General features: G+C 43.5%; 1 protein-coding gene across 1 annotated transcript in view; it reads right to left on the bottom strand.

Annotated features, from left to right (window-relative positions):
- samd4b (sterile alpha motif domain containing 4B) overlaps positions 1-22488 on the bottom strand; it is a 41224-nt gene that overhangs the window by 13420 nt on the left and 5316 nt on the right. Inside the window, exons 2-9 of the mRNA XM_003227544.4 lie at positions 14391-14840; positions 12129-12611; positions 10539-10781; positions 9275-9384; positions 6968-7054; positions 6509-6815; positions 3979-4064; positions 3752-3870 (exon numbers count right to left, since the gene is read on the bottom strand). Coding sequence (XP_003227592.2) covers positions 3752-3870; positions 3979-4064; positions 6509-6815; positions 6968-7054; positions 9275-9384; positions 10539-10781; positions 12129-12611; positions 14391-14586 — 1631 coding nt within the window. The 5' untranslated portion in view covers positions 14587-14840. The remainder of the gene's footprint in view (positions 1-3751; positions 3871-3978; positions 4065-6508; positions 6816-6967; positions 7055-9274; positions 9385-10538; positions 10782-12128; positions 12612-14390; positions 14841-22488) is intronic.

The following is a 22488-nucleotide window of genomic DNA, read 5'->3' as shown; positions in this document are numbered from 1 at the left end:
AGAGGCACTTGGTTCAATGTCTTGACTTCATAATTTATTCTCAGGGAAGGGAAGAGAATTGGAAGGTTATAAGTCAATAACATAAGTTTCCGTTTCCTGCTATGAGTGGGAAACTTCAGTAAAATTCTTCAGCAATGATCAAGTGAACAACAGGTATCTGTGTAACCTGCCTATTTTAATCAGGATAGAAGTTCACTGATGATAGGCTCCTGGCCTCTCAGCTTTTCTACAATCTCCCAAAGCCATCGGATTGTAAAATAACAGCAATAAGGACAAGAGCAAGGGGCTTTCCTGGCTGCTCTCTTAAAGCCCTTCTTAAGATGGTGAACGGCGCACTCGCACTTGCTTGTAACTCAAATCAAAGCAAAAGAAAAACAGTGGCTCGAATCTCAAAAAGCCCATTAAGTCGGTTCACTCGCAAGTCAAGGTTTCATGGTAATATTTCTGAATTACCGTCATCTTATATATGAAGAATTTTCACACCCAGACCTGGATAGCCATGCATTTCATGTTGCTATGTGCCTTCGTGCCTCCTCCAATGTATGGTGACTCTCTCTTATGGTTATTTTATAAAGATATTTGAATTTAGATCTTTATAAAATGTGCTCAAAGTATTCCCCTTACCCAAATAATGGGCAGCCAACAGAGAGAGAGAGGGAGAGAGAGAGGGAAGAAACCAATCTGAAAGGATCGGCTGAGTAAACGGATCAAACTCAGGTGAGAGGCAGGAATATGCCATCCCACGCAAAGCCCTTTTGGGGTTTTGAAAAGCAATAAATGCCCCTTTCAAACTGCGTAGACAAAGAAAACATACACGCTCCACTGCCACAATGAGAGACGTTTTGTAGGATCCAGACTGAAGTGACAAGCTTCTCTTTGACACAAAAGAACTAATTTAACCAAAAAAAAGTTGTCACTATTGATGTGGTTTCGCTGAATTCATTAACAGGGTTTTCTTTTTTTCAAAAACGATGACTTCTGAGACAGCTTTGAGACGAGAATTCCGTTTAATTCCCTTCAACAAGTATTCTTTCTGCCATCAATTGAATGGCAGGTATATACACAGAGAGTCTAGCAGTGCTCATCTCTTGTCACAATTTTGCTTTAACAGGTGATGGGGATGAAAAGCACAGAAAGCTCCTTTGTGAACCCTCCGGCATTTAGGCTGGGATGCCTCTTTCAGCATGGACTCCAGGATCTTTTAAACCAGAGAAGTTTGGAATTGAAAAGGGAAAACTCTGAAAATACTATGCTTCTCATTCCCACCTCAAATCGTTTTGATAATCTCTCTTTGTGTTGTTTACCTGCCATTAAACTGACAGCAGAAAGAATACTTGCTGGAATGAGTAGAACTCGAATATGCTCAAAGCCATCTCATAAAAGGGTCTGATTAATTTTTTTGCAGAAAAAAAGTGAAGGAACATTTCCCCCAATCCTTTCGTCCTCCCTCTATTTATTTTTATTTATTTATTTCCAACATTTATATCCTGCCCTTCTCACCCGAAGGGACTCAGGGCAGCGTACAAAATTGGCAACAATTCGATGCCTACACATAATTAAAACAGCAATGAAAATCCAATAAAACAATTAAAACAATATAAAGATATAAAACATATGATTAAAATCAATTCCTCCAAAATCCTCGTGCTGTAGCCGTAAATCAGTCCGGATCATCTTTATCATTTAATCTTCGAAAGCCTGGGCACATAGCCATGTTTTCAGGGCTTTTCTAAAACTCAAAGTCTTTCACTATTGTAAGGTTGATGCTCTTATGGAGACCTCATGAATGGGAGACCTCCAAGTCAAACCACACAATAACAATAACAATAATGATTCTTTCTCCCACTCTGAACATCATTCCACAGGTATATAAACCCCACTTTGCTAATTTCCTACAGACCTCACACCTATGAGGATGACTGCCATAGATGCTGGCCAAATGTCAGGAGAGAATGCTTCTGAAACATGGCTATACAGCCCGGAAAACTCAGCAAGCCATAAAAGCCTTTGACAACACAAAAAGTGTGTTAAGTGTTATCCTATTTTCTAGGGAGTCATTTCTTCATATCTACATTCCACCTGCATTTTGGATTATGTGACCCACTGCTGCTGTCATTCAAGGCAGCTTTGCTAAACTGTAGTCATTCTATTATTATCATTATCATAATAATCATTCTCTTTGCCTTAGCCCAGTGATGGCCAACCTAGGACACGCATGTCAGCACTGACACGCCTAGCCATTTTTACTGACATGCTGCCGCATGCAGATTGATTGGATGACTAATGGCTTTTGTGGCCAAATTTGGTGTGATTTGGTCCAGTGGTTTTGTTGTTTACTCCATGGGAATTATGCATATTACATTTATATATATATATATATATATATATATATATATATATATATATATATCTCCAGCATTTATATCCCGCCCTTCTCACCCGAAGGGACTCAGGGCGGCGTACAAAATTGGCAACAATTCGATGCCTATACATAATTAAAACAGCAATAAAAATCCAATAAAACAATTAAAACAATATAAAAAATATAAAAACATATGATTAAAATCCATTCCTCCAAAATCCTCGTGCTGTAGCCGTAAATCAGTCCGGGTCGTCATTATCGTTTAATCTTCAAAAGCCTGAGCACATAGCCATGTTTTCAGGGCTTTTCTAAAACTCAAAAGGGTTGGGGCTTGCCGTATTTCTCTGGGGAGGGTGTTCCACAGCCGGGGAGCCACCACCAAGAAGGCCCTGTCCCTCGTCCCCACCAGCCGTGTCTGTGAGGCAGGTGGGACCGAGAGCAGGGCCTCTCCAGATGACCTTAGGGATCTTCCTGGCTCATAGGAGGAGATACGTTCGGACAAGTAGATTGGGCCAGAACCGTTTAGGGCTTTATAGGTCAAAACCAGCACTTTGAATTGGGCTCGGTAGCATATCGGCAGCCAGTGGAGCTGGCTAAGTAGGGAGGTGGTACGCTCCCTATAAGCCGCCCCAGTTATTAATCTGGCTGCCGCCCGTTGTACTAATTGGAGCTTCCGGGCCGTCTTCAAAGGCAACCCCACGTAGAGAGCGTTGCAGTAGTCCAAACGGGATGTAACCAGAGCGTGGACCACCGTGGCCAAGTCAGACCTCCCAAGGAACGGGCGCAGCTGGCGCACAAGTCTTAGTTGTGCAAAGGCTCCCCTGGCCACCGCCGAGACCTGGGGCTCCAGGCTCAGCGATGAGTCCAGGAGAAGAACCCCCAGACTGCGAACCTGTGTCTTCAGGGGGAGTGCGACCCTGTCCAACACAGGCTGTAACCCTATTCCCTGTTCAGCCTTGCGACTGACCAGGAGGACCTCTGTCTTGTCTGGATTCAGTTTCAATTTGTTTGCCCTCATCCAGTCCATATTCTATTATTATTGTAGTATATTATTATATGATTACTATTATATTATTATTATATTATTCATTATTCATGACTATATTGAAACTACAATAGAGAGAAATCAGCGTGGAAACTGCAAGAGGTACCAGAGATTGTTGTACATGGAAATAATGGTAGTAAATAGTTTTTGATTTATTAAATACAGTTATATATTACAATTATATATTTTTGTTATTTAAACTATATATATTGTGAAATTATGTTTTTTCTCTCGAAGTGACACACCACCCAAGTCATGCTAGGTTTTTTGATGAATTTTGACACACCAAGTGCAAAAGGTTGCCCATCATTGCCTTAGCCTATGCTTTGCTCCCCTAGACTCACCCCTTCTGCGGGCGGTAACCTTGCATGTCCAGCACAGCCTTCCTGGGAAAGGTCCGGAGCAACTTCAGCACCTGCTGCTTCCAAGACAAGAGCCGCTTCTTCTGTGTCTCTGTGAATGCCTTTGAGGACAGGATACAAGACGATGACAGTAAATACAATTGTAGGGGAAGGACTCCTCTGCATTCTCAAGAGCACCGAGCCTTTGGCAAACTGAACCTGGTACCAACCTCATGCATCAGGCATTTCTCTATAAGCTGTAGGTAACTGGTGATATTCTCCTCATCGGGCCGGGAGACCAGCAACTGCGTACACACTGCAGGGGAAGACAAGAAGGAAAGGGGTTATGTAGTTTGGTCTAGAGCAGGTATGGGCAAATTTCGGCCCTCCAGGTGATTTGAACTTCAACTCCCACAATTCCTAACAAGTTTGCCCACACTTGCTCTAGAGTGGGAGGAAGTAGAGCCTTCAAAATGCTTAAGGACATGGTGTTCCCTAGTAGAATTCATTATTCCAACTCCATACTCCACTACAGAGAGTAGACAAGGGCTATCTTTCATCTCTATTCCCTTCCCATGAGCCAAATCAACAAGTTTAATAATAATAATAATAATAATAATAATAATATAAGCCTTTATTAGTACCCCACCACCATCTCCCCAGGGGGACTCGGGGTGGCTCACAGAAGCACTACAGTGCCGCATCTGAACCACAATACACAGTATACAAATACACAAATATAAAATATATAGCATAGGTATAAAACAGCAATGTACGTAAAGTCCCATTAAAAATATAAGAATTATAAAATTCCTAAAATGCAATAAAACCTGCGAATAAGCTAACCATCAGCAATAAAGTTTGGAGTGGCACAATCGGGCCATTGGGCTGGCCACAATTACACAAGCTCAAAGGCCTGCCAGAAAACCCATGTTTTTAAACTCGTCCAAAAGGTTTGAAGGCTGGGGGCAAGTCTAATTTCTTTAGGTAGGGAATTCCAGAACTGGGCAGCCACTACCTTTCTCTGCATTTGAGACAGTGGTGGGAACAAGAGAAGGCCCTCTCCAGCAGATGCCAATGCTCGCGCTGGTTCGTAGGAGATGGTCTCAAAAGGATTTTGACCCAAATCGGGATTTTAATATTATTGTGTATATTGACTTTTATGACTGTTATTAATCATGTTGAAGTTTTACTGCTCGGTTTAATGTTTTATCTGATTTGTGTTGTCGTGTCTGGGCATGGCCCCATGTAAGCCGCTCCGAGTCCCTCCAGGGAGATGGGGCGGGATATAAGAATAAAATTATTATTATTATTATTATTATTATTATTATTATAGGTGGGACCTGAAGAGTGTAGGGCTTTATAGGTAATCACCTGCACTTAGAATTAGGCCCGGAAATTTGTTGGAAGCCAGTAGAGCTGCTTTAGGAGGAGCATGGTATACTCCCTAAAGCTCGGCTGCCAACCTTTGCACTAACTGCAATTTCTGAGTAGTCTTCAAAGGCAGTTTCACGTAGAGTGCATTACAGTTGTTCGTTCTGGATATAACTAAGGCATGTATACTACCATGGCCAAGTCAGGCTTTTCGAGGTATGGTCACAGCTGGCACACAAGTTTTACCTGTGCAAAGCACCCCCCCCCCCCCCCCCCAGCCACCGCCGACACCTGAGCTTCAAGCATCAGTGATGAATCCAAAAGGATCCAGGATGGCGGGATGTGACCCCATGGAGCACAGGTTGCCACCCTAGACTCTGATCGGCCTTGCGACTGACCAGAAGGACCTCTTGTCTTGCCTGGATTAAGTCTCAATTTGTTGGCCTTCATCCAGTCTATCACAGCTGCCAGGCACTGGTCTAGGATCCGGGGAGCTTCCTTGGATTGTGGTGGACAAGACTAATAGAGTTGTGTGTTATCTGTGTAGAGATGGCACCCAACTCCAAAACTCCTGATGAGCTCACCCAGTGGTTTCATGTAGATGTTAAATAGCATGGGGGGGGGGATAGAACCTTGCAGGACCCCACAGGCCAGGGGTCTGACCAGGAGTCTGCCAGCATCACCATCTGAGATGTCCTGGAGAATCCGCAGGGACATACTCCCCATATCTAGTCCTCTGCGGTCATCCACCAAGGCAACCAAAGCTGTCTCCGTTCGGTGACCAGCCTAAAAGCAGACTGCGAAGGATCAAAATAATCACTGCCATCCAAGAATCCCTGGAGCTGAGAAGCCACCACCTGCTCCAGAACTTTGCCCAGAAAAGGAAGGTTTGAAATAGGCCGGTTTAACCATAAATGATGCCAGTCTTTGGTATGGACGACAGTTTCTGATTAACTTTGGGGTTTTCCAGTGGTCTTGGGGACAAAACTATTGCATCTGGTGGCAGTTCTGAACTTGTTAGGTGGTTTGGGAGGCGAATATTTTGAAAGGTTGAATATGGGTTTGTGAACTGCAAACTGGGGCCTTGCTACAGACTGCCCTGTACTACAACTTCTTGCCTTCCATAATCTGTAATATTTCAGTTGTTCTTCAAGTACAGTACAATAGAGTTGGGTTCTGCTACCGGTCTGATTCCTGTCTGAATATATCCCTCAAATAGGAGCTCCTGAGGCAGCTTCCCCTTTTGTTTTGGCTCTGCACTAAGATTATCACATTACGCGAATCTAATGCACACCCTAATTTTTCCAAGATGATGTCACCAAAAAAAGTGAACATTAGATTTGAGTATAGTATGCTTCACCCACGACCTCAACCCCAAGGCCTCACCTTTGCCCATCACCCGGGTGAATTGCCCGGGGATGTCCCCTTCGGCGATAGGCGCGGCCCCCGATTCCCCATCACAAGGGGAGCCCGTTGAGGGTGGGAAGGCATCTGGGGTGGGCTCCTTGTCCTCAGGGCCCCCGCTCTTCTCCAAGCCCAGGGCAGGGGCTCCGTGCTGCTGTTCCGCTGCCAGCGGCGGGCCCTCCTTGGATGCTGCCGTGGCCTGCAGGGCATGGAAGGCTTTGATGGGGGTGATGACAATCTGCTGCAGTTCTTGGAGAGCATTCCACAAGTTCCCGCCTTCCAGGATGTCCTGCCAGGAACAAAGGAATGGGAGAGGAGAGAAGTAAGAAGAGATAGAACATGCTTGAGGAGAGGTACGCTGTGATCATCCTAGACTTCTTTGTCTACCAGTGTCCACTTCCCACGAGCCTCTGAAAAAGCTCTTCTGCACAATTCTCTTACCTTCTCCAGAGACTTCAACACACTCTGCCTTTCTCGCAACTTCTGGATACTCAGGGCAATTTTGTGCCTTGCTCCTTTGGTCACGTTCTGTGGGGAAGAAGAGGGAAGCAGGAAGAAAGAGAGGTGAAACACACCTGCCAGGGAACAGGAGGCATTTACAGATAGCCGCTCCCTGCACAAATACATGGCAAGCAAGTATGGCCCCCTCTGTTCATGATGCCCATGATAGAGATATAGGCAACTGGAGTTGAGGACACAATTTTCTGGACCGAACTTTCCAGGAGTTGCGCAAGCTGCCAAAAAATAAAATTTAAAAAGCCCCAAACTGGACAAATTTAGGAGGAAAAAGATCACTTGTTGACACAGCACTTAGCAAACTCCTAAAAAAACTCTTCAGGAATGTTCACAGAATCATAGTTGGAAGAGACCTCGTTGGGCCATCCAATCCAACCCCATTCAAGAAGCAGGAGAATCACATTCAAAGCACCCCTGACAGATGGCCATCCAGCCTCTGTTTCAAAGCCTTCCTCACACTCTGGGGCAGAGTGTTCCACTGCTGAACAGCTCTCACAGTCAGGAAGTTCTTCCACATGTTCAGGTTGTATCTCCTTTTTTGTAGTTTAAAGTTGTTGTTCCACTGTGTCCTAGTCTCCAGGGCAGCAGAAAACAAGCTTGCTCCCTCCTCCCTATGACTTCCCCTCATATCTCTATAAATGGCTCTCATCATGTCTCCTCTCAGCCTTCTCTTTTGCAGGCTAAACATGCCCCAGCTCTTTCAGCCACTCCTCGTAGGGCTTGTTCTCCAGACCCTTGATCATTTTAGTCATCCTCCTCTGGACACTTTCCAGCTTGCCAACATCTCCCTTCAATTGCGGTGCCCAGAATTGGACACAGTGTGATTCCAGGTGTGGTCTGACCAAGGCAGAATGGAGGGGTGGCATTACTTCCCTAGATCTAGGCACTAGTTTTCTATTTATGCAGGCCAAATCCCATTGGCCTTTTTAGCTGCCGCATCTCATTGCTGGCTCATGTTCACCTTCCTTCCCACGAGGACTCCAAGATCTTTTTCACACGTACTGCTGTTGAGCCAGGCTTACCCTATTCTGTATCTTTGCATTTCATTTGTTCTGCCTAAGTATCCTGCATCTGTCCTTGTTGAACTACATTTTGTTAGTTTGGGCCAATCATCTCTCTAATCTGTTCAGATCATTCTGAATTCTGCTCCTGTCTTCTGGAGTATTTATTAGCTATCCCTCCCAATTTGGTCTCTTCTGTATCCTTGATTATCATGCCTTCCTTTTTTTAAAAAATATTTTATTTATAGATTTATCAATCAAAATGTATAAGTATACATCCTTTCTCCTTTTTACATATTGTAGACAAGGGAGCATGCCATATTTTATACGAATGAACAGTAAAAAAAAAAGAATCAAACACACCTTTGAGCCTACTTTCTATCAGCTTTTAACTTTCCCCCATTACAACTTATACCACATATACCTCTACAACACATTTTATCTACTTATACATGTTTTATTTCATCATCATCATCATCATCATCATCATCATCATCATCATCATTATTATTTCTTTTTCCCCTCCTCACCTTACCCTTATTTTGTGCCACCTTCACCAGGACCAACCAACTCATCTTGTTTCACAAGTCCAAAATTTCATGGCTTCTGTGGCCGCCATGTACCCATTTCCCTCATTAAAGATATACTGTACTCAATAATTTTCCCCAAATTTTCCAAATGTCTGTTTAACTTAAAGTGAAATGGAAACAAACAGATGATCATGCCTTCTAACCCTTCATCTAAGTCATAATAAAGATGTTGAACAGAACCGGGCCCAGGACAGAACTCTATTACTGGCACTCCACTCATCACTTCCTTCCAGGAAGAGGAAGCATTGGGGAGAATCACCCACTGGGTTAGTTCGCTTAACCAAATACAGATCCATTTAATCGTAGTTTTGCCTAGACCACATTGGACTAGTTTGTTTGGCAGAAGGTCATGGAGGACCATGACTAAAATCCAGATACACTACATCCACAGTGTTCCCTGCATCTGCATCTTTCGAGGTTTACAAGTCTATGTTAACTTAGAAGTCATGCATTTAATAAGGTTTAGTCATCCATAGCTTCGTATTTCCACAGCAAGTCCACAGATGTATCCCTCATGGATACAGGACTGTAACATATACTGTAAGCTGTTCTGAGTCCCATTCAGGAGGAAAGTGGAACATAAGGCAATTAAATAACTATATAAAGTCCTTGTTGTGAAGTTTTCTAACGCCTTTGTATACCTGAGATTCCAGATGCTGCTCTGTGAGTGTCATCATTTCTTCATAGGTCATTTGGGAGAAGAGAGCTGCATATTTGTGGAGGCGAAGGCTCTTCAGCCAGGAAGGGACATCTGTAATGAGAGTGGTCAGGAGGTTAAGACATCTGTGACGATAAGCAAGGGCCATAATTTGCATCTTTCTGGATCCTATAACATTCCACCCCACTCTCATTCCCACAACTGTGTAAACATGCTTCATATCCAGAGCCCTGGATATTACTCTGAACAGCATCTGAAGAAATGGGTTGATATCCACGAACGCTCATGCTGAATCAAAAACTGGTCTTAAATGTGTTGCTGCAAGAATGGAGATGATGGACAGATATGGCCAAGGTAAGCGAGATAATAGAGAAACCCACATTAAGTCAAAATATATATGGGACACAACCTTAAGGCCACCTCATAATAGTATCCCATGTATATTCTGACTGAATGTGGATTTAGTATTTTATTTCTCAGGGATTACACCTTGAAAATATTTTTAATCCAAACTTTGCTTTTGCCATTTTATATAAGAGGCAACATTTTACCATACCATTGCTTATAATGGGACTTGAGTATTCATGGATTTGGGGATTCCTTTGGGGTCCTGGAACCAAACCCCAGCAGATGTCACATTGAGGAGAATGGGCAAGCTTATTTTCTGCTGCCCTGGAGACTAGAACACAATGGAACCATGGGTTCAAATTCCAGGGACAAAAACATTCCACCTAAACTTTAGGAAGAACCTCCTGACAGTCCGAGCTTTTCAACAGTGGAATATGTTGCTGGATGACCACTTGTCAGGAGGGATTGGACTGTATTTCTCTGCTTGGCAGAAAGGAGTTGGGTTGGATGGCCCTTAAGATCTCTTTCAACAGTAGTGGAATATAGACTACCTAGATGTTCAATAAAGTCTCCCTTTTGGGAGGTTTTTAAGCAGAGGCTGGATGTCCATCTGACGGGAGGGCTTTGATGGTGTTTTCCTGCCTGGCAGAAAGGGGGTTGAACTGGATATCCCTTGGGGTCCCTTCCAACCCTAGCAATCTATGATTCAACAGAGGCTAGGTGGCCATTTGTCAGGAGGGATAAGATTGTGTCTCTCTGCCTGGCAGAAGGGAGTGGGACTGGATTAGTCTTTTGGTTTCTTCCAACTCTAGGACTCTATTAGAAAGCGAAACAGGTGGCCCTTGATTCAGGAACGGCCTTCCCTTTCCGCTGCTCTTGTCCAGTCTATGTGATGATACCTTTCATGCCACTGCCATCCTCCTGAAAGGTGTTGCGACTCCCGGGCTGCTCCTCTGTCTGTTCGCTGCCGGAAGAGGCCACGCTGCTCTGGGGTGAGAGGGGCGCGTGCTCTCCACCAGAGATGAAGGCCGGCCGGGGGCCCATCTCCTCCACGCTCATCCACTCGCCGGGGACCTGCTGGCTGGTGGGGATGAGGGACATGGAGCGCTTCAGGGGGCTGGGGTGGATTTGGCAGGGGAATGCTGCAACCAGAAAGATGGAGAATTAGGATCTGTTCAAGGTTCGTGGCATGAAACCACTGATGGTGCGCCCCACATTCTGTATAAAAGCAGGCATGGGCAAACTTTGCCCCTCCAGGTGAGTTTGCCCATGGCTAGAGTAATAAACATAAACAGCTTCAAAATTACATAAGCCAACAAGTATTTTTCATTAAATACAATTTTATGTCATTCTTAGAGAGTTTTTTGTGCTGAATTCAGATCTGTGTTTTTTTTCTCTATTACGTGCAGTTTTTGCGATGAGGCTAATCAAATAATTAATGCATTTACGCACAAATATCAATCAGATTCTACTGATAGGTAAAGGTAAAGGTTTCCCTTGGCTTTAAGTCCAGTCATGTCTGACTCTGGGGGTTGGTGCTCATCTTCATTTCTAAGCCGAAGAGCCGGCGTTGTCCGTACACACCTCCAAGGTCATGTGGCCGGCATGACTGCATGGAGTGCCGTTACCTTCCCGCCGGAGCTGTACCTATTGATCTACTCACAATGGCATGTTTTCGAACTGCTAGGTTGGCAGGAGCTGGAGCTAACAGCGGCCACTCCCCCGGCTCCCAGGGTTTGAACCTGGGACCCTTCGGTCTCCAGCTCAGTACTTTAACGCACTTCGCCAATCAGTATGTAAATGCATTAATTATTAAATTAGCTTCATCGCAAAAACCACACGTGATAGAGAAAAAATAAACACAGATCTGAATTTAATGCAAAAAACTCTATAAGAATGACCTAAAATTATATCTGATGAAAAATACTTGCTGGCTTGTGTTACTCAAATATGATGCAAAATGTGCAGACTTTACAGTAGTCCGATGTAATAAACCATTCATCATATTTTTAAAAGTTGACATAATGGAAACCTTTTGGAAATAAAGATATATTTAAAATTAGCATAAAATTTATTTAAACTTTGTTACTCTCATTTTTGATGATTACAAAAAGTTTGATTTTGTTGGCTTGTATTATCAGAGTGCCACAAGGCATTACATTGTTCTCCCTAGAGGTTCACAGAGTAACACCAGCAATTGAAGAAGAGGCAGATCCCTGCCTCAAGGAACTTACAAGCCAGTGTGCTAGGCCACAGTGGCAGCAACCTAGGTTGTTTTGATGACTTTGCACATATAACAAAGTTGGCATACAGAACCATCAGAAAGCAAGGGTGTGACATCTCAGCCACGCACGTGGCCCATTTTGGAATCTTTTTGGGTTTCCGGATAAGAGATGCTCAACATGTATTGGGACTCAACCTGCAAGGACACAGCTCCCAGGTTGAGCTCCCTGAAAGACTGCACCTTCAACAGCCCCAGGCCAACATACCTGTGTTTGTGCTGCTCCCGATACTGTTGATGGCTGACGGCACAGAGCCCGAGGGGTGGAAGGACATGTGCCCATTTTCCCTGGGCGGCTTCTCCTGCCAGCCGTGGCCCAGTTCTCCCAGGCCCGTGTCTGCCGGCCCCGGCCATTCATCGGAGCCTTGGCGCGAGTGATAGGCTGTGTCGGGCCTCCCCCTGCCTTGGCTGGAGTAGTTGCCAGAGAAATGCTCCTCGAGGTGGTTGAGCCAGAGGGCCAGGGAGTTGCGGTCGTCCAGCGTGGTTGCTGGGTGGATGAGGGCATAGGAGAGGAGCTGCCTGCTCTCCTCGATGAAGCCATTGCTCTCAATGGAGTAGGCCAGCACCTTCTGCAAGAGCTTCATGTACTCCGACTTGGCGTCTGCATTGCCTGGCTGGAGAAGGGGTAGGTGGGAGAGGAGCAGGGAAACCACTTTTTCCTTTGGCTCTTGGTGCCACTGGCTGATGACAGCTGTTAAGAAAAGGGAGGTGGGTCAGGCGGGTATTTAATAAATCTGAAGGCCTGACAACAATGTACAGATGATTCAGGAAACTTCTCTACACCAAAGCTGGTTCCTCAAAGCAAGATACTTTCACAGTTTGGTACGTGTTTACATCAAACATGGGCAAACGTCATCCCTCCAGGTGTTCTAGACTTCAACTCCCACAATTCCTAACAGCCAGTAGGAAGGGACAACGTTTGTCCATGCTTGGTTTACATGGTGCCAATCCTGTACGTCAGGGGTGTTTAAACCCATTTTCATCAAGGGTCCCATCAGTTTTTATGGTTGCCTACAAAGGGCTGTTGAATCAATGAATGGAGAATCCGTGGATGTAGAGGGAGAACTATATATATATATTTTACATAATGATTGGTGCTCTTTCGTTTTTACCCAGTTTGGGTTCCCACACGTTATTGAACGACAATTCTCATCATTTTTGATTATCTGTCATGCGGATGGAGACAATGGGAATTGCAATCCAACAGCTTTTGTGCCTCTGAGTTTGGGGAAAGGTTAAAGGACATTTTAAAGTCAGACACCATAGCCACAAGCCTTGAGTTTGATACATGTGCTGGACATGATTTCCACAGAAGTAGCAATTCACGTCCAGCAGCAGCCAAAAGAAGTGGCATAATAAAGATAAACACATTAATCTCTTATGCCACAATCCATGTATTACAGAATGACACAGGACACTCTGTTGTTGTTGTTTAAAGGAAAACAAACCTCACATGAAATATGTTCTTTTTCATCGTTTGCTTGCCCAAACTTCCAGGAATTTAACATCATGAAGTTTATTACATTGAACACTCAACTGAACTAGATATTCCTGTGTAAACTATAGATGTATACAATACTTAAATACAAGACAGAAGTCTAAAACTAGAGGCAGCTTGGTGGGGTGGGGTGGGGTAAGGAGGTTAACTGAATGCTATGGCATTCACATAGATTAGTGAGATCTGATTGAACTTGTGAGGACATGGATGCCTTACTAGTGGCTCACTGAAAAAAGACAGATGCCACATGGTAATCACTGTCAATATTTATCTTTTATACACACTTAGGGTCCTCTTCAAAGTGGAGGAAGGTATATTCCTATATTTGTCACAACTCCATATACATTGAGAAATGTAGCAAATCCAGACAGCGCTCTGTTTACAACACATAGGTCAAGAAGGCATGTTCTTAAAACTGGGAGTAGCTGCAAATGTAAATATGCTTTGTGGAAAACTTTTGTCTTCCACCACAATATGTGTCAGATTACGCCAGGGGAATACATTCACAGATTTCTGTGAAATTGTGAGTAAGACAAAGGGAGTTGGGGAAGAATTCTCCCCTATATTCCTAGAAATCTGAAAGCGTCCTCTCTTAAAGGAAAGCCAAGACTGGATGACTGTGAGCAAGGAGTAATTGCCCACAGTTGTATGAAACTTAGATGTCCATCACCTTCTAAGGATTGAAGAAAGGGCTACAAAAACAGAATATCAACAATATAAGACTCAATAGCAATGCTTCCATGTTCAGGGGGAACACACCTGTCTGAAAATATGCAGCAAACTGACGAGCCCTACTTGCCTTCATGTCCTTTTTGTAGACTCAACAGAGCCCTGTTAGAGGAGATGATTTAGATCCAATCCTGCAAAATGTTTGGATAGACACCTAGCAATAATTTCTACATGAACCGGCTGCTTAGATCCAATCTTCTGGATATGAAAAAGTTAGCTTTAGGAAGTGGACGTCCGCCTTACCTGCGTTGTTGGCCTCGGACTCCAGGACATGGATCTCGGTGCAGTCTGCCAGTGAGTGCTCCAGGCACAGCTGCAGAAAGCGGGCTTGGGTGCGAGAGATGCGCTTGAGGAGGGAGAGCAGGGCCACCGTCTGCTCGCATTCATTCCAGCCTTTGAACCATCCTGTCAGGATGCCCACCTGGTCCCGGAACATCATGGTGCCTGGTGTCTTAGGGCTTCGTGACAATTTGCCCACAGCAAGAGTCAAGGGAAGCGCAGGGGTGGGGAAACCCCTCACATGTTTTCAACTTCAAGTCTTGGGGTTCTGCAGAAGGGCACAAACCAAAACGCTGGTCTCCCTGTTAGTAGGCAAACAGGATGGCATGGAAAGGCAGGCTTCACAGATGCAAAAGGCTGGTTCTCTCTGGGTTCCTTGAGATTCCTCCGCTTTATCAGGCAGCTTCAGATCCCCTGGCAAAAGACAATGCAAGCCAAGGTTTAGGATGGTGATGTCCCATATCAATGAATCCCCCAAAAGTAAACTAGAAATAGACTGCTCTTAAGCCTGCACTATTTATAATGCAGTAACAAGGGATTATTCAAAGCCAGAAATCTAGATCAGGCCTGCATAACCTGCAGCCCTGGGCTTCCAACTCCAAGAAGTCCTAGCCAGCTGTTCCAATACTCAGGAATTCTGGGAGCTTAAGTCCAAAACACCTAGAGGGCCGCAGGGTGTGCAGGCCTGATCTAGACTTTTAAAAGTTTGGAATGGACCACAAGAACCATCTACATATAATATTTTTCATGTTCATTTTATTGCATAAGCTGTGCTTAATATAAACACACACTTAATAAGTTGAGATATTGGCTAGGGAAGGGGTTGGCTACTGAGGCAGGCAATGTTTATGCTGGGCTACAGCCAGAAGCCAACAATAGAAGTGGTATCTAGTTTCTGGTTTGGGCCACTGTTGCGCTTTTTAGGAAAGGAAATTGAGGCTTTTGGGTGTAGGGATTCCACATCCGCACCACTTCTGGAGGGTTCAAGGAGTCCCTGTGCTATTTGGGGCTGAGCATGCAAACACTTAGAGAGCTACATGTGGCTTTCCACAGCCCTGGTTAGACTGAATGCCAAACTTCAGTCTAGACTGAATTCAGGTCAGTCTCCAGAGGAAGAGTAGAAAGTTGCCTCTGTCAAATCACATCAAGTTTATTATTACTGCAAAATAAATATAAATTAATGTGAACCTGATGGAACAGCATACCCAGTGCTTTAAAAACAACAGTAACAAACATACTTTTCTTACAGTAGCTTAAAAGACTACAAAGAATGGCAATACAAACAAACCAGAATAAATGGGCCTTGACTTTTTCAGCACGTGTTTTCTGTGGTTTGCTCCTCACCTTTTTGCTTTCATCAAACTCAGAAATGTAGGATCCCAACACAAAATGTACCTTTCTTTTGCACATTTTATCTCTGATTTCCCCCCCAAAGAGAAAGACCTTTAGAAACATCTGTGGAGGACTGGCACCAAACGAGAGGTTGGAAATCTACCAACATCTCCTCTGTTTACACCAAAGGAGTCATGTGGAAGTTAAAAGAGACGGAAAAGACAAAAAAAAAACAAAACATAAATCCAGCATTTCTATTTTGCACCAGTTAGGATGTGACTGGGAGAATGAGGATAAATGTAGCCAATTCCTTCTGACTCATCAGTGCAGCCAAAAGCATCAATAAGGAAGATATTGCATTTGGAAGTGCATCCCTCTTATAACAGCCCCCTGGATCCTGCCACAGGTTGAACAGTTATCTTTGATGAAGGAGGAAGAAAAGCAGCCTTTAAGGCCATAGTTCTATTAAAGCTCTTGCATAAAGAGAAAGAGAGAGCATTTGAATTTTTTTAAAAACAGAGGAAACGACTGTCTGGGTCCCTGGACGCTATAATTAGAGCTAAACTGAAGCAAGCATACTCCCCAAAGAAAACAGCCAGAAGTAGTCTGGAGGAACAGCAAGACAGCTGCCCTTAATTATATCTTCAAAAGAAGAAGACAACACATGACATGACATCCATGCCACATGCGTGAGCGAGGGGGACACGCTGTTCTGAAGGTGAGGATGAGAAGCGTGGGGAAGGATTGTCAGGACAAAGGGGAAGAAAGCCAAGCTGAAGACTGTTAATATCTGGAGGCTCTCCTCCGCCAACACATTCGCCCTACTTAAGCATAGCTACAAACCCACCAAGTTTTCAAAGATGACAGCAAAATCTTGGAAGCCTGATGTTTTGCTCTTGATCCATGTACTATAAAAGCACCAAAAAATTAGTAATTAAGAGTATGCCTCAGAGATGGAGAAAATGTTCCACATAAACAAGCCAGAGCTAGAACCACGAACATGGCATCATATTCTAGTGACTCAACTCGGTAGTGGAAATGTCCTCTGCAAAAAAAATATTAAATGGTGCTGGTCACTTCTTTCTTGATCCAAAGGTGACTAGTTAAAACCCAACAGTGGTTACACCCAAAAATAATTTTGCTGACATCGAAAGATGTAGAACATGCAGCCTATGGGTCTACTTCACCTGGCAATCCAGAAACATCCAGGAGAAACCTGGAAAAAGGTGGTTGCCATGTGTCCCAAGCCAGATGTGCAAACCAGAATATGTAAGAGGACGTTTCAACTCATCTCCAGCTTTCATAATTCAGAAATCTGAGGACTTGATTGACTCCACAGAACTATCCCAGTTCCAGAAGTCGTAAGGTATGTATGTGCCTGTCACTTTACAGCTATCCCACAAATTGCATAGGGCTTTTTTAGGCAAGGAAGACACCCATTCCTTCCTTGCCCATTCTTTCCTCTGAAACACGGCCTGGGAACCTGGGATATAATTTATAGTACCTGGTATTCCCTGATGGTTTTTCATTCAAGTCCTAAACAGGTCTTTCATTCAAGTCCCCTGCAAGAGGAAGAGCTAAGCCTAAATCCTAAGTCTTCTAGCCTTTCAAAACCATCTCCATAAAACAAAAACAACGTGGACAAGAAAGGAAAGTTGGCCCCAGAACTGATATTCTTCAGAACCTTTTTTATGCATGTGCGCTACTCTAACAGACAAAAAAAAAGGGGTCAGGTGCAAGAGAAAACAAAAATAAGTACCCTTTAAACTGAAAGAATACTGTAATAAGGTCCCCTTGAAGGGTTTGTTCATTGAATATTAGAAGAATGAGGAAGGTCTTGCCCTGCCCAAGATGGAATGATTACATGTAGTGCAAATAACAGAGGCAAGGGATGCCCTGGAATATTCCACTACCACCAAGTTCACAGAGGTCAATGGTCTTTGGAGAAAAATACCAGCATTCTTTAGCCTTCTCCTTAAAATACAGTGAGTGAACCTGAAGCTCTCCTAACAGCATCCAAATCTAATTTCCATCGTTCGTAGATAACCAGTGGTGAGATATAATCGGAACAGGGATTTTTCAACATAAGAGGGAAAATGTTTTTCCATCCATGATTGAAAGTTACATAGATAGTACAGGAAATAAAATCGGGCCACCATAATCACTTCTAATGCTGTATGAAGAGTATAATAGTGAAGCCAATGAACTCTACTTGTCACAAAGAGATCATTTGCCAAAGTTTCTTGAGAAAACACAATCACTGATGGAGTTTATGCTGACCTGTCATGTAAGCAAAGAATCCTTGCACAAGCCTAGCTCTCTCTCACACACACACACACAAAGCAGTTTCCCCTATGGCACCACATGCAATTGAACCGGCGGCTCAGATAGCCAATTACCTGCCAATCTGGGCCTATCGCACTTGCCATCATTCATACCACACATGCAAAGCAGCTGATGGGATGACAGACTGGTGATCAGCAGTACTCCAGTTTCCTCATGCACTCAATTCTGATTCCCCCGACACTGCAGAATTCAGCAAATATAAAACCACGCTGAGTTTTGTGATTTATTTTTTCCGGAGTAGGAAAGCCACTGCTAAAAGATACACATATCAAAACAGATTGCCATAGACAGTATGGGTTGAGGCCAATTTGCTGCAAATGAGGGTTAATAACAGAACGATTGCATGTCACAAACATTCAGTGGCCACACACCATTATTTAACATAATACAATTTAAGCAAGAAGGCGATGGGGGTGGGGACCACATATGTAAAAACCATAAGGTTCAACTGACAAAGAACCCAAGAAACTTCTATATTGTGGCTGGTTTCCCACTAAAACCCAAAAGGAGCAGAGCCATCCAGAGGGCATTTTCCTTGAAGACTCATATGTTGTGCTCAACATCCGCAGTGGCAAAAAACAGTCAATCCATAAATAACAAAGCAATGAATTGTGGTGTGGTGAGAAGTCAATTTGTTAACAACACCTTTGCAACATAAACTAATGATACATGTCACAAAGAAAAGGGGAGGGACAAAGGAACAGGGAGAACCTGGTTGAGTTACAATACGAACTATGAAAAGACCAAAACAAAGTCCACCAATTAACCAGCACTACATTAAGAGAAGCAAAGATGGGAAACTTCCTAGTATAAAGAGAAGATTCAACATTATGACAATGTCAAAGCAATCACATATATCATCTAAGAGGGAAAGTAGCCTTAGTACTGTAGAGACAGTTCAAGTGAGTTGCTATGAGTTTTCTGGGTTGTATGGCCATGTTTCAGAAGCATTCTCTCTTGACATTTCACCCACATCTATGGCAGGCATCCTCAGAGTTTGTGACATCTGTTGGAAACTGGGCAAGCAAGGTTTATATAACTGTGGAATGTCCAGGGTGGGAGAAAGAACTCTAGCTTGTTTGAGGCAAGTGTGAATGTTGCAACCAGATAAGTCAGCCATAGCAGAGCACCTGATGAACCAACCTGGGCACAGCATATCATTTGAGAACACAGAAATGCTGGGCCACTCTAACAACCACCATGTCAGACTACACTTTCAATCACTTGAGCTATGTGCTGCCAAAGGCTTTCATGGCTGGAATCACTGGGTTGCTGTGAGTTTTCTGGGCTGTATGGCCATGTTCCAGAAGCATTCTTTCCTGACGTTTCGCCCACATCTTTGTTTGAACTCTTGTCTGTTTGAGGCAAGTGGGAACCTTGATTAGCACTGAATGGCTTTGCAGCTTCAAAGCCTGACTGTTTCCTACCCAGGGGGAATTCTTTGTTGGGAGGTGTTAGCTGGCCCTGATTGCTTCCTGCCTGGAATTCTCCTGTTTTCTGAGTGGTGTTCTTTATTTACTGTGCTGATTTTAGAGTTTAAAAAAATACTGATAGCCAGATTTTATTCATTCTCATGGTTTCCTCCTTTTCTGATGAAATTGTCCACATGCTTGTGGATTTTATTTGCTTCTCTGTGTAGTCTGACATGGTGGTTGTTATAGTGGCCTAGCATTTCTGTGTTCTCAAATAATATGCTGTGCTCAAGTTGGTTCATCAGGTGCTCTGCTATGGCTGACTTCTCTGGATGCAACATTCACACCTGCCTCAAACAGACAAGAGTTCCACAGATATATAAACCTCGCTTGCCCAGTTTCCAACAGACTTCACAACCTCTGAGGATGCCTGCCAAAGATGTGGGCGAAATGTCAGGAAAGAATGCTTCTGGAACATGGCCATGCAGCCCAGAAAACTCACAGCAACCGAATTATTTTGGACATGAAAGCCTCCAACAGCACACAGTTCAAGTGATTGAAAGCGAGAAGTTTAAGTGATTGATATTAGAAGAATTATATAGCTCAGGTCAAGATAGAACTGTCCTTTTCCCAAGTTCCCATTTGTGTATGATTATTAAAGGACGTGAAATCCCACCAGTCTCAGAACCAAGAGGATGTCTTTATTGGAGCAAAGATGGATATGAATCAGCAGAGAAGATCTGAACATGTAATTTGTTGCCATAAGAACCTATTCATAAGAATGTTCTTGTGCCTTCTTGAAGAACCCCTTCAAAACTCACAGAAACGTTCTCATCGGACAAGAAGAACCTTCCAAATGGGATCTTTGAATGCATAGCATTGTAACAAAACAGATTCAGTCTTGGGAGGAGTGTGGAGACAACATTTTCGAGGTTATCACCAGATCTTTAAACTTGTGACCCTGGCAGAAAAAGACTAGGGAAGCTGTTTGCTGAGGTGGGGAAGTTCACTATGGAAAGATCCTGAAAGTGAAATGGAGGTAAAAGACCAAATAAAAGTTCCTGGATAACCAAGTTAATAGCTAATGTCCTAAACAGAAGAATGGACAAGGAAGCCTCAACTTTATTTTTTTTATTTTTTAAAAAAAAACTGCAGCATATGGGTGCAAAGGGAAAAGCTGTCAGTTAACAGCAGGAAGCCCCTGGGATTAAGGGACCAGGAGACAAGAAAAGGGAAAAAGAGCTCAACTCTAAAGGGAGGTGTTAATTTCAAGCTAAAGGTGTCGATACTGCTGCAAGGAGAAGAGAGGAAGTAAACTTCATTTAGGATTGGATCTCAGTTAGAAAGAAGCAGCTGGCATTATTCATGGCACAGGGAGGAGGAGGAGAAGCCTGGCTTCAGAGAAATACAACTACAAACTTAATTTAAAAATAGAAACCATCTGTTTTAAGGATAGAAGCAGGCAAGATCCATTCCAAGTCTATGACTGTAACCTAGAATGCTTCCTCTCTTTGGGAAGGAAGATGAGGCTAATGCAAAGGATGGATAATAAAGCTGATGAAAAGTTCATCCTGCACATTTAACTGCTATACAGTGGCTAAGGAAGCAAGGCCTGAGGGCAACAGCATGCCCATTGTTCCCATTACCCAGAAGCTTATAGCTTGATTTGTGCTGCCTGCGAATGTAAGGGTTCTACTTATCCATCTCAGGCTCAGGTAGACCTTTCCAAACTACAGAGTTTACCAAACTTTTAAAAAGAGGAGGGAAGAAGAGGGTCCTAGTAACTAACCTTTATGACAATACTAGCTTGGGTTTTATAACAACATCTGTTATAGAACTCCAATATGCCGATAACTTTGTTTGTGCCCATTCAGAAGAAGATCTACCCTGTTTCCCCTAAAATAAGACATCCCCAGAAAATAAGACCTAGTAGAGGTTTTGCTGAATTGCTAAATATAAGGCCTCCCCTGAAAGTAAGACCTAGCAAAGTTTTTGTTTGGAAGCATGCCCGCCGAACAGAACACCAGAGCATGTAGGATCAGTAAATGTACCTACCATAGAGTGTTAAACATGGAAATAATGGTAGTAACAAGAAATTTTTGATAGGATTCACAGTTTGTCTGGTTATGCTGGTTTGTGATGACAACTACTGTACAGTATATAATAAACGTTCTTTTTTTTGTTCAACAATAAATGTGAATACTTTTTCATGGAAAAATAAGACATCCCCTGAAAATAAGACCTAGAGCATCTTTGGGAGCAAAAATTAATATAAGACACTGTCTTATTTTCGGGGAAACACGGTACAAGCCACTCTAAACACCTTTGCAGAAGCATACAAAAAACTCGGCCTCTCATTGAACATTGAGAAAACCAAAGTGCTCTTCCAGCAGTCACCAGCCAATCCTTCTGCAATGCCAGAAATACAGATTAATGGTGAAATATTAGAACATTTCCGCTCCCTTGGCAGCCACCTCTCTACAAAAATCAACATTGACACTGAAATACAACACCGCCTGAGCTCTGCGAGTGCAGCATTCTTCCGAGTGAAGCAGAGTGTTTGAGGATCAGGACCTCCGTAGGGAGACCAAGGTGCTTGTCTATAAAGCTATTGTCCTCCCAAGCCTGTTATATGCCTACGAAAGGTGGACTGTCTACAGATGTCACACTCAACTCCTGGAACGATCCTATCAGCATTGGCTCCGAAAAATCCTGCAAATCTCTTGGGAAGACAGGTGGAGAAATGTCAGCTTGCTGGAAGAAGCAAAACCCACTAGCACTGAACCGATGCTCCTATGTTATCAACTCCGCTGGACTGGCCATGTTGTCTGAATGCTCGATCACCATCTCCAAAGTAGTTACTATACTACCAACTAAAGAACAGAAAATGGAATGTTGGTGGACAGGAAAAGAGATTTAAAGAAGGGTTTAAAGCTAACCTCAAAAACTGTGGCATGGACACCGAGAACTGG

The sequence above is a fragment of the Anolis carolinensis genome, unplaced genomic scaffold (assembly GCF_035594765.1).
Source record: "Anolis carolinensis isolate JA03-04 unplaced genomic scaffold, rAnoCar3.1.pri scaffold_10, whole genome shotgun sequence".
In the NCBI taxonomy this organism is placed as follows: Eukaryota; Metazoa; Chordata; class Lepidosauria; order Squamata; family Dactyloidae; genus Anolis; species Anolis carolinensis.
The sequence above is the reverse complement of the archived record's forward strand: the minus strand, read 5'-3'. Positions and strand labels throughout refer to the sequence as shown.